Below are 12,491 nucleotides of genomic sequence, written 5' to 3'. Positions count from 1 at the left end.
CTACACTGCTTACACTCGGTCACGGCATAAACATTTGACACCTGGTCACAGTATAAACAGTTTACACATGGTCACAGCATAAACACTGTTTATGCCTGTCACAGCATAATCATTTGACACCTGGTCACAGTATAAACGGTTTACACCTGGTCACACCATCAACACTTTACACCTGGTCACATCATCATCAATACTGTTTACACCTGGTCACAGCATCATGAACACTGTTTACACCTGGTCACAGCATCATCAACACTGTTTACACCTGGTCACAGCGTCATCAACACTGTTTACACCTGGTCACAGCATCATCAACACTGTTTACACCTGGTCACAGCATCATCAACACTGTTTACACCTGGTCACAGCATCATCAACACTGTTTACACCTGGTCACAGCATCATCAACACTGTTTACACCTGGTCACAGCATCATGAACACTGTTTACACCTGGTCACAGCATCATCAACACTGTTTACACCTGGTCACAGCGTCATCAACACTGTTTACACCTGGTCACAACGTCATCAACACTGTTTACACCTGGTCACAGCGTCATCAACACTGTTTATACCTGGTCAAAGCATCAACACTTTACACCTGGCCATATCAACACTGTTTACACCTGGTCACAGCATCATGAACACTGTTTACACCTGGTCACAGCATCATCAACACTGTTTACACCTGGTCACAGCATCATCAACACTGTTTACTCCTGGCCACAGCATCATGAACACTGTTTACACCTGGTCACAGCATCATGAACACTGTTTACACCTGGTCACAGCATCAACACTGTTTACACTTGGTCACAGAATCATCAACACTGTTTACACCTGGTCACAGCATCATCAACACTGTTTACACCTGGTCACAGCATCATCAACACTGTTTACACCTGGTCACAGCATCATCAACACTGTTTACACCTGGTCACAGCATCATCAACACTGTTTATACCTGGTCAAAGCATCAACACTTTACACCTGGTCACATCATCAACACTGTTTACACCTGGTCACAGCATCATCAACACTGTTTACACCTGGTCACAGCATCATCAACACTGTTTATACCTGGTCAAAGCATCAACACTTTACACCTGGTCACAGCATCATCAACACTGTTTACTCCTGGCCACAGCATCATCAACGCACTGTTTACAACCTCATCACTAATGTTATGATAAATAAGGCAGATGGCCAATCTCTGTAATGGAGAAAAATACAAGATTGGCAGAAAGATGTTTTTAGGGATTCAAGAAAGGCATTGTTCTCTCTCTCTCTCTCTCTCTCTCTCTGTCTCTCTCTCTCTCTCTCTCTCTCTCTCTCTCTCTCTCTCTCTCTCTCTCTCTCTCTCTCTCTCTCTGTACACTATAAAGAATATTTTCTTATTCTACGTAGAGTGAATTTTAGATTCAAATCTGAATTCCAAGTAAATTAAGTTTTAAGTTGCAATTGATATAAGTGTAATATTTCTATGTTTCCTCTTTTTTTTTTTATCGAGACGAAAGAAGATAGCATAGGCTAGAAGGCTTAATTATGCTAACCTCGGAAAACAGATTCGAAATTTCGCTACATACATTTTTTTTAATTAGGACTGATGCAAGAATGATAATAGCCAAAATCATAGGAGCAATATAGGGGTAACAAACTACTGTATTTGTATATATTATTGCTATGGCTCTAATTTTTTTCTAGTATTTTATATGAATCACAACCTATTATTCAAGTGTTGAAAGTTGATCTTCCATACTCCACTGGCCGGTATACTCACGACTACTCTACGGTGATGAGAGTAATCTCCTGCACCCAATCTCACAAGAGGGATTGAAGTAAGCTCTCAGCGTATAAACTCTTTTTGGTGTATACACTGAGGTATACTCCCCCTCGGTGTATATGCAGGTTGGTTGGTTGATGGGGTTTAAGGGACATGTCAATTCCCCTGTTTTCTTATAATGTTATTTTTCCTCTATAATCTACCTTGTCCATAACTACTATCACATTTGATTTGCTTTCTTAAGATGAAGTCCAGGATCTTTCCTTAATTCATGGTAAAACTTAACAAATCAATTATGTTGTAGAGGTCTGAGCAAAGCTCAGACCTCTACAACACAATTGTCCTCAAAGATTTGTTAAGTTTTACCATGAATTAAGGAAAGATCCTGGACTTCATCTTAAGAAAGCAGACAAAGGAAATGCGATAATAGTTACGGACAAGGTAGATTACAGAGGAAAAATGAACATGATATTAGGAGACAGGGAATCTTACGCGCCTGTCGACTACAGTAGGGTTATTAAGGCTGCACGTAACTCTTTCACCACCAAAGAATACTTTGATACCTAAAACAGAAATCAAAGTTATAACTATCAGCATATATACACTGACAGAAATACATCTCTCAGGTTATATATCCTGTGTATATACACTGACCTCGTTCAGCCTTACCAAGTAGTTAAAATTTGTGCCAAACAGCTGAAAACCCCGAGATGAATTGTCAAAATACGAAGATAAACTAGTAGTTTGTTTTGCTGTTAATGCAATACTATTGTTCTTTTATTTTTTTTTTTTGTTTTATATAAAACATAAAAAATTATAAAAAAATATTATAAATAGACGTTTATATAATCCTCCACCAACACCTTGGCCCGAATTAACATAGATTTTTCTCCTGATAAGGAGGTAAACTATGTTATGACCCATACCTCTTTGGTGTTTGTTTTGAAATATGATCGACACCATGCCCAGCCCTTCTAGGGTAGGGTAGGTGCCTGAGTCCGAGCCTTTAGCTCGTAAGACTGTCATTCCCATTCGCTCCCTTGGGGCGGGGATGGCAGACCAGAGAGGCCTAGCTTGTGGCTAGGCCTGGGGACAGTTGGTCCCAAAGATGAGGAGGTACTTGTGCCTCCTCCCATGGGAGACTTAGGTCTCAGACACTCCCTAAAGAGGGAGCCAAGGCCGGGCCACCACTTGGACAAGGCCCGGGCCGGGAGACTACCGGCTAATCTTTAACTAACTAATTTTGAAATATAATAATTTCACACATTAAATAAATATATTTAAAAAAATTATCTGTTTCTTATGAATATTTATCAAAATAGATCTGTGAAACGGACACTAGAGCATCTAGTGACGGGAGTTACTAGTATGATATATCCAGATAATGCTTAAGGGTTGCGTAAATGTAGAGAGCAATGCATCTCCCAGTGAATATTTTCTTTCAGTATCAGCATCGATGTTCTACGTGGGGGTAAATATCACACTCCAAAATGTTTTGAGGTGTTTCGCTACAGTGAACTGTGGTCCTCTTCTTTCTTCTGTTTAAGGAAATACTATACAGGTAAAGCTCGTTATCGTGTCTACCCTCGTGAGAGTGCGTGCTGTTTTCCCCGTGCTGTCTTCCCGTTGTTCTAAGTGCCTGCTGTCTTCCCGTTGTTCTAAGTGCCTGCTGTCTTCCCGTTGTTCCAAGTGCCTGCTGTCTTCCCGTTGATCTAAATACTTCCTCTTCCTGTTACTATAGTTGTTCTATTTTCCGACTTTAGCGCAAAGTACGTGAATATACACAGCGTTTTATTCCTGCATTTCGAGGTTACCTCACTGTATACGCTGGTATGTTATGAGGTAACACAAGGAGGGCTCATAGTGTCGGTGGAGGATATTGGTAAATGAGTGGATCTCTTGCCCTGGTAGAGGCTGCTCTAGTGGGGAAGTAGCTTATCCAACGGGGAAGGGAGAAGGATTGAAGGGAAATGGGAATGGTGAGATACTAGGTGTGACAGTGATTGTGGAAAAAGAGTAAGTTGTGAGGGTAGTGTGGACGACCTCCACACTACTGATGGTGGTCATAATGGGCCGCGCGTTGAATATGACGCGGAAGATACGGGTGGAGGTGGTGGTGAGGTCAGTGGTGATGGTGACAGGTGAGGAGGTGATGCTCGTTTGCGGCTGCAGAGAAGGAAATGCCCCGAAGCTGAAGGGGTTCATCAGGCGGAGGAAGGCCAGCTGTTGCAGTTGCTCTGGCGTGAGTCCTGGGGTTGCCATGGCAGGCTCTGCTGGTGCAGGGAGTTGAGCAGGAGCCAGCTGGGGTGTTGTACGGCTCTGCGGTTGCTGCTGCTGCTGTCGCTGTTCCATGGCGGCAGCCAGCTGAGGATGCAGCTGTTTTTCGAAAACATCAGGATTAAACTGTCCACCAGCTAGTTCGGCAAGGTTGGGGTCCTGGAAAGGAAAGCCTGGAGGCGGCCGAACGCGGGTCTCATTAGTGGTCTCCACAATCTCACCATTCTCGTCATACTCAACTTCTCCTGGCAGCAGCGCTTCGTCGTTCTCGGTCCCTTCAGCCAACAACTGACCGTTAAACTCGTTGAGCGAGTTCTCGGGAATGAAAGAAAAAGCCTCATATGGCGGCATAGTTTTAACCGCAGTGACCACACGGGTGATGTGGTAGGTTTGAGTGAGTGTGTGATAGAAGGTCTCTCCGGCCTGCAACACCGGCAGCACAGAAGTCTTCCTCATAATTTCCGTAGTACTGAAGGTCTCTGTTGCTGTTTCCAGCACTGCGGAGATATCGTTGGTACCAATGTCAACAGGTGGGAGTGTTGACACGTCCCGTGGACCAGTGTCCAGAATGTTTTCAAACAGTGGCGTCTCATAGAGGTCGTCTTGAGGAAGACTCGGCTCTGGCGTAGCTTCGATGCTATGAGTAAAGGTCTTGGTGAAGGTGGCATACCGAGTGTTTTTACTGGTGCCCACTCGGTAGGTGTGAAGAGATCGGACAGTCGCTACCTCAAACCAGACGTTAGTGGGGCCATCTGCTGGGGTGCTGGTCACAACACGGAGAGTCTCCTCTTCTGCATCAGGAATTAAGGGCCCCTCTGGAGTTGGTTGAATAACAGGCTCACTGTGACTCTCCTCAACAGTCTGTTCAGCCTCATCCGATGGACTGATGGGACGTCTGTTAACATTAACCTTGGGTCTGGGCGAGACCCCGAGACGCCAGCGGCTTGTGGGTCTTCCTTGCCGCTTGGTGCCCGGCTGTGAGGGACGCAACGTTGTTTGGCGACCACTTGTACGTCTAGTGGCCGATGGCTTATAGCGCGGCCTGAATGTCGTGGGCTTCGGTGTCTGTGCATAGACTGTACTAACGTCTGGTGTTTTTACAGTTTTTGATTGCTGGAACCTAAAGGATGGGCGCAAGTTTGATCCCGCTCTTTGTAAGTCTTGATCTTCTTCCTCGTCAACATATGGATCATGAACAGGCCGAGAACGGGCGCGAGGTCCAGACTCTTGTGCACCTCGACGCTTAGACAAAGCAGACCTCATGCGCAACTGGATGGCAGACTCGTCATCGTTCCTGCGACTATCACGACTTCTGCCAGTTGGGCCTGAGAAGAGAGATTCAAGTGGGAGGGCTGAGGTGGGCTCTGGTGTGATAAACTGTGTAGCAGAGCCTTTGATGACAGATTTGACGGTTTCGTAGTCAGATGACACGACATAGCTGTTAATGTTGGACTCCAGTGCTAGCGACGTCTGGAAGATATACGAGGTGCTTCGGAGCACCTGAGCATATTGACCATCAATGTAGGTACCGATGACGCTCGTCTCGTGCACGGTAGTGAGGGTGTCCGATACAATGGTACCCTCTATCTTGGTGACGAGGCCAATGGGGAAGCTAACATCATTGTCCACCACACTGGAGCTGTGAAGGTCTTCATATGCAGTCGGTTCAACTTCGTACACGTCATAGGACTCTTGTACGTCCAATGTAGGAGCAGATGACAGGAAGTCATAATGCTCAATGACTTGCCCCAGCTCGTTGTTCACAGCTGTGCTGAAGGGACCGATAATACTGAGTGAGGCGAATCCCTGAGTAGCACTCACAATAACTTCTGAAGGTGTAGTGATAAACACTGGAGACTGTGGCCGCACCTGCGTGGCTTTAGTTTTCTGTACTAGCTTGCCGGTGCCCTCTACAGTAATCGGTACAATCGTGGAACCACCAAGAGTCCTTCTAGGGGCATCTGACTTCTTACGGTTCGCAAAAAAGTTAAGATCAAGACGTCGTCGAGCTCCAGTGGTGTCTGCGTTGTCTTTCGGAGGTCGACGGAATGGTGCTGGGCGCCTGGACACATTGGGCATTGCTCTCACTGTCTCTGTTTCCTCCCCCTCCTCTTCCTCAGGTAGGACTTCCGCTTGGTAAACATTCCCAGGAGTTGCAAATATTTGTTCGACCTTTTTTACTTTCGGCGCCACGGAGAAAAGATCCTCGATGGCTAGAGCAGTATTTGGCTCAAAGAAGGAGGACTCGAGGGTAGAGGAAGGTGAGACAGAGTGTCTGGGAGGAAGAGTTGAGGGTGCCGAAGTGGACTTTAGCCTCGGTAGTGTGGGGGTGGGTGAGAGCACAAAGCGTGAAGAGGTTCGCGTTTCTGTAAGTGCCTCTCGGGTCTTGCTGGGCTTAGGTTCTGTCAAAGAAATTCTCGAGTTAGTAAATGAAAAGTATCCAGAGAATTCTGTGCTGCCATTGTAATAACATCCTCACTGGTCAGAGACTAAGAATACAATTCATAATACAGTAAGCGAAACAAATCACAACTCAATAAATTAAAAGCTCACCATCATATTATCTACATCCCTACATATTTATATGTTCAAACGTCAAGCATAGCTTCAAACAGCTATAATGATTACAAAAAGCTACAAGAATTTCTCCAAATACGCTTTGAAAAAAAAAGGAAAAAAAAAGGAGCACAGATTTTACTGCTATTTGAATTTTGACTTATCCAGAGCTCCTTCCACTTTACTCACTCAGGTTTATAACTAGCTGAAACTCCATTGGAAACCTGCCCAGGCTTTGTCCTTCCCTGGATACCTTCATCTGAAAGCCTGAGCTGAAAATCGTATACTCACTAGCAGCACTTTGACTCTGCGGCGTGAAGACCATAACAGTGTCGCCCACGACAGTAGTGAAGTCGAGGAATCCGTACACCGTCTTGGTGGTGAAGCCAGAGGAGGGAGCTTGAAGGGCGACTCCTGCCACCGGAGTTGCCGCCACTGTAGACGGGGTCGGCGCCCCCGGGTCACCATCACCACTTCCGGGGTTGTACACAGGCGATAACTGCGCAGACGCAGTCAACACTGAAATATTTTAGGTCATGTTAATTCCTCTGGTCAAGATCCTTCTGCCTGTTAGTTTAAAAGTTTACGAGTCTCCCATCTCAACATGGCTAGTAGTTCTCAGAGCCTCACTCTGATTGAAATGTGTTTAACATATAAATATAATGATCACATGCATTACATACATTGTTGACATGCTCTCTCGTGAGTTATAATAATTTATAATCGATAATTGACGTTCTATTTTTTAAATATTTTTATTATTATTATTATTATTATTATTATTATTATTATTATTATTATTGTTGTTGTTGTTGTTGTTGTTTTTAGCGCAACATTTAATATCACTCTCGCTTAAAATACTCTTGAAACTTTTGAAACAAATCTGAGAAATAAATTTTGGTTGAGATGTTCATCGAGCAATCTTCAATAGATATTGAAAAAAAAGTAATTTCTGCCTTTATTTTAATTCGTCCTGAATGTAGGAAACAACCAATGTGATAAAATAAATAATATATATACACTCTCTCTCTCTCTCTCTCTCTCTCTCTCTCTCTCTATAAATATATATATATATATATATATATATATATATATATATATATATATATATATATATATATATATATATATATAAATATATATATATATATATATATAGTGTATATATTGAGAGGGCAATAAAAACATTGGGCTAAAATAAAGATGAGTTCCATGTGTTTAGAGTTTAGTGAAAATTTATTATGTAAAATCTCCAATGTTAATTGGGGGTTTTACATATTTTAATCTAACTATGAGGAGTAAAACGCTAGATTAGGCTAGGTCAGGCCGAGTTAGGCTTATTGTTTTATTACAAAGAAAAAGCCACAAATATAACAGCCTATCTTACACAACCCAGTTACTGCCGGAGAATTTTTATAACGATTATCACAAGAGCTTCGTATCTACATTAATCCAAAACATTAAATTTCATAACTGAAAAAGTAACGGCATGAATAATCTTTTATATCTCTATATAAACCCACGATGTATATTAAGGTGGCTAAATGCATAACTTATAAGAACTTGAAGCATTAATTTGTGCTGAATTATATATTAACAGTAATGTATTATGAAGACCTTGAAATAGAGGGAGGATGTAAGATGGAATCAGAGTAACAATACACTGAGTTTGTTACTGAAGTTAGTTTATTATGTTTATTATGTATCCCATACCCATCCTGCGAGCGGTAGTATAAAAGATTACAGAGGTATATAATGGGTCCAGGGACTGGACCCCAAAGTTATGATAGCTGAACAAGTTACAAAGGTAATGAACTCCAGGTAGATCTGGTCACAATCATGGAAAGTTACAAAGGTAATGAATCAGCCTCACTCCTATACATGGTTACAATCATGAACAAATTACGAAGTAATGAGCCACTGATACGTCTATACCCGGTCACAATTGTAATGAGTTATAAATACAAATATTAAGTGGGTCATACACCCATACGAGCGCGCACACACGATTCCTGCAATGTTACTGTTCTTATATTTAGGGGAAGAGCTAATCCCGTAGGGGTCATGCAGAAATGGATAATGTTAAGACGACCTTTCATTCTGCCTTAATGTCTGATATGTTACTTATGTCCTATCTTGTCTATATTGACTGACAAAATATGTCTATATATGGTGGAATATAATGACACTTAGCAAGGAGAGTCTTTGACAATGTTGATTCTCACTTGATCAGCACCTTGTGAGGGACATGTGAGGTAAACGTTGTGAGCGAGACGTGGAAGTCAAGTTGTACAACAATAAGGCTTTCCTTGCTAATTGTCTTTCAAAATATCAACCCATTAAGCTTATAATCATAACAAACATGTGTACCCATGGCATGTGTAATAGCATGCATGCGTACCCATGGCATGTGTAATAGCATGCATGCGTACCCTTAACCTGGGCAATAGTGTGGCACAAAGCTTATCATGTTATTTATTATTGACTTAAACGTAATTAAAACACTTATGATAATGACCAAACATTGACCCGTAACCATTCAGTAGAAGAAACATCCAAAGAGGCAATAAATCACAGTGCAAAGAATGAGTAAAATAATTAAAGAAGAAAATATATATATATATATATATATATATATATATATATATATATATATATATATATATATATATATATATATATATATATATATATATACACATACACAAACTTGATCTACTTGCTAATAGTCAAATCCATAATGTAACCAATGATATTTTTAACAATGAATGGGAAATATATATACATCAGGTTCTGAGGGTGTGTTTAGAACCATTTAAAGTAATTCCCTTACACTTGCTGCCTTTGTCAACCTAATAGTATATAAATATCTAGTTGTTAGTTAACTGTTGTGGGTACCTTCTTAGGTCGGTGGTGTCCCCGAGACTAGGCTGGAGGTAGGATATCATCTGAGGTTACCTATTTTTTTGTTACAGGAGCAGAGCAATGCTTGTGGTTTCTTTTATTGATTATTATTATTTGTAGATAAATTCCAAGAATACTACCCACAATGCTCGAGTAACTTGACGGTACGTATTTATTGCTAGGAGAACAAATACAGCAGATTCAAGGACACATCTGTCTTTTCCCACCGAGAAATGGACCTAGGGTTATTATTGTTATAATTATGGGGAGCCGTGTGGGTCATACATCTCCTGTAGAGTGGAAGGTAATCAAATTTGATCCAAGGAAGGGGAAGGTACCTCCAGATCTAAATATCTCTAGAAGGCTGAGGGACAGACCACCTCAAATAATATTTCACTACTACACCTGCTGCCTCTGTGTCTCACTGAAGAAGCTTAAACATTTCAACATAAAAGATATCAACTGTTGCACATGTATGTTACTCATCAATACCCCTGGCAGGATCTGAACCCCTTTAGTGGTGTGCCGTCCCTTCTACATCTTGTGTTCTTATACGTCTTTTAGAGAATAATAAATTTGTGAAAGCGTGAAACTAGTTTGTCTTAGGTGTGTTATGGTGCATTAAATAGTTCAAGGTACTAGTGACGAGGCGAGGACAAACACGCAAGTTTAGATCATAACATAATGTCATAAAACTACCGGTTAGGTTAGGTAAGGGTCGTCAGGAAATCCGCCGTTGGAGCTTTTGGTCATCTGACCGAGGCCTTCCGCTGGCTTACCGGTCCACCTTTTTAAAAATTATGGTTATAGTTATATAATAAAACTACCGGTTAACCCCCATTAGAGATTAAGGTTTTAATTATAACCATATATAGAGTACTTATTCGATATTATTTTATGTAATTACTATCGTTCCTAAAACACGCAAGTTAAAAAATTATATAAAATATTATAGAGTCAATCTTTTATGTTCCTAATATTAATATAAAGTCTGGCGGAATACATGAAGCTTATTTTAAGAGCAAAACTGCAAAGAACAAGTAGCTATGGTTCACTCACAATAAATAATTATTATGTAAATAAGACAAGTTCAGTACAAAGATAAAAGATATTTATTATGGAAATGTTTTTCTCTCCGGGATTTTTTTTAATTAATGAAATATAGAGACAGAAAACAGCATGGATAAGCTGGGCTAAGTTTGGTTTAGGGCGCGTGGATGATCACGTCCTGGAGAGGGATGTCAGAAACTGAGGTCATCTGGATACCGGTTTTAATGGGGGGGATGGGGGGTAATATTAATTTAGTCAAGTTATCAGACAAGCTGAAACTGTTCTGGAAGACAGTAAACGGACGTGGCAATTAATGATACCGACTCCACATTTTCCGTTTTGTTGTAGTTATCCTACGACATGCATATTTATGCTTTCAAACGCTGATGAAGGTTCCTTGACGTTTTGCCTACATAAATTTTGTCACATCTGCCACACGGAATAACATAAACTACCCGTGTTGAGCTTAGAAAGCTTAGTGAATATATTCTTCACCAGATCCTTGGTGGTATCCGCGTTCACTCTACACTATCTGAGAACGCCTACGATGTTGCTAGCATCATTATCTACTGGCCCGTGCTAGACTCAAACAGCTCTTCAGTAATGGGACAGATGTTGCTGACAAGTTACCTTATACGCACCTGCCAGCTTTTCTACGATGACCAACACTGAGCCGGTGGTCTCGTTACCAGAATTCTCTCGGTTCGTTTTCAGAATATCCTGAGTTTGATACCTGAGTAACCTGAATTCATTTCCTGAATATCCTGAGTTCGTTATCTGCTACTGTAATCCGTTATCATTATATCTGAGTCTAAAAATTTACTTGTAAGACCTTCACGGCTGATCCCTGGAATATGCTCAGTTAACATCAACATGAACAGTGCATCAGACACTGTATAAATACATCATTAATCACGGAGCATAAACTAACCTTAATGATGCTATGCGATTCGTTTTGAGGAATCAAGAAATAAATATTAACTGTACTAACAGAGGAAAATATTGAGACAACCTCCTCGTATTATTTATTATGTAAAATCTCCAACACTGCGGTGGTGATATGAGGACAGCTATATTTTGAGCCTATGAGGAAAAGTTTTTTTTTTAGTAACCAAATTATATAAACGTAACCCAATCTAACCTTGTCTAAAATTCAACTTCTAATCTAGGTTACATTTATTTTATTTTTAAGTTGGGTTACAGAAAAAAAAAGCTTTTTCCCTCATTTGAAAACGTAACTTTGCACTGCACATCCCACTTAATTAGCAATGGAGAATTTACAAAATATATCTCAAGCTCAAAGCACAGGGACCTCATCTTCACTTTAAACCTATCACTATGACCATAAGTTTTAAAGGGTTGGACCGGTAAGCCAGCGGAAGGCCTCGGTCAGAAGACCAGATGCTCCAAAGGCGGGTTATCATTTGACTAAAACCCGTGTCAAGAAATACTTGTCCTGTTTCCTGACGAACCTTACCTAACCTACCTAGTTCTAATTTACTAAAACTTATAAATACACTATTGTCACTACCACCAAAGTCTCACTTAACTCGGTTTACTAGGCTTAAAGTCTAACAAGTACAAGTCATTAAGGCAGCATACTTAATCACAACCAGTCAAGAAAAACTTAATCACTAAGATAGGGCTTATAGTAAGCTCTCCGTGTAAGTACACATTGAGATATACACTTAGTGTGTATACACTAAATATTTGTATATACATTGAGACACGCCTCTAGGTGTGTTGTGTATACCCTATATCCATAGAGGCAATACCTTGTTCATGCATGGGTGTAGTGAGGAGAAACGAAACACCTATTTAGTTAGAGGTCAAACTAAGAGACCTAGTAAGTAGTTAATGACTAGTGTAAACACGTGCAGAAAAACAGAGGAGCAGCCCCGAGGGACGCCACACGTGGCCA

At 41.0% G+C, this 12,491-nt stretch overlaps 1 protein-coding gene across 2 annotated transcripts in view; it reads right to left on the bottom strand.

Moving 5' to 3' along the window:
* Window positions 1–1,273: 1,273 nt before the first annotated feature.
* LOC128685495 (mucin-2) overlaps window positions 1,274–12,491 on the bottom strand; it is a 169,068-nt gene continuing 157,850 nt past the window's right edge. For both annotated transcript variants that reach the window (XM_070083023.1, XM_053772060.2), the window contains 2 exons: window positions 6,908–7,135; window positions 1,274–6,462 (listed from right to left, as the gene is read on the bottom strand). In XM_070083023.1, the coding sequence (XP_069939124.1) occupies window positions 3,719–6,462; window positions 6,908–7,135 (2,972 nt within the window). In that variant the 3' untranslated portion in view covers window positions 1,274–3,718. The remainder of the gene's footprint in view (window positions 6,463–6,907; window positions 7,136–12,491) is intronic.

Source organism: Cherax quadricarinatus, chromosome 8, assembly GCF_038502225.1.
Source record: "Cherax quadricarinatus isolate ZL_2023a chromosome 8, ASM3850222v1, whole genome shotgun sequence".
NCBI classification, from domain to species: Eukaryota; Metazoa; Arthropoda; class Malacostraca; order Decapoda; family Parastacidae; genus Cherax; species Cherax quadricarinatus.
Note: the sequence above shows the minus strand (reverse complement) of the source record. Positions and strands in the feature narration are given on the sequence as shown.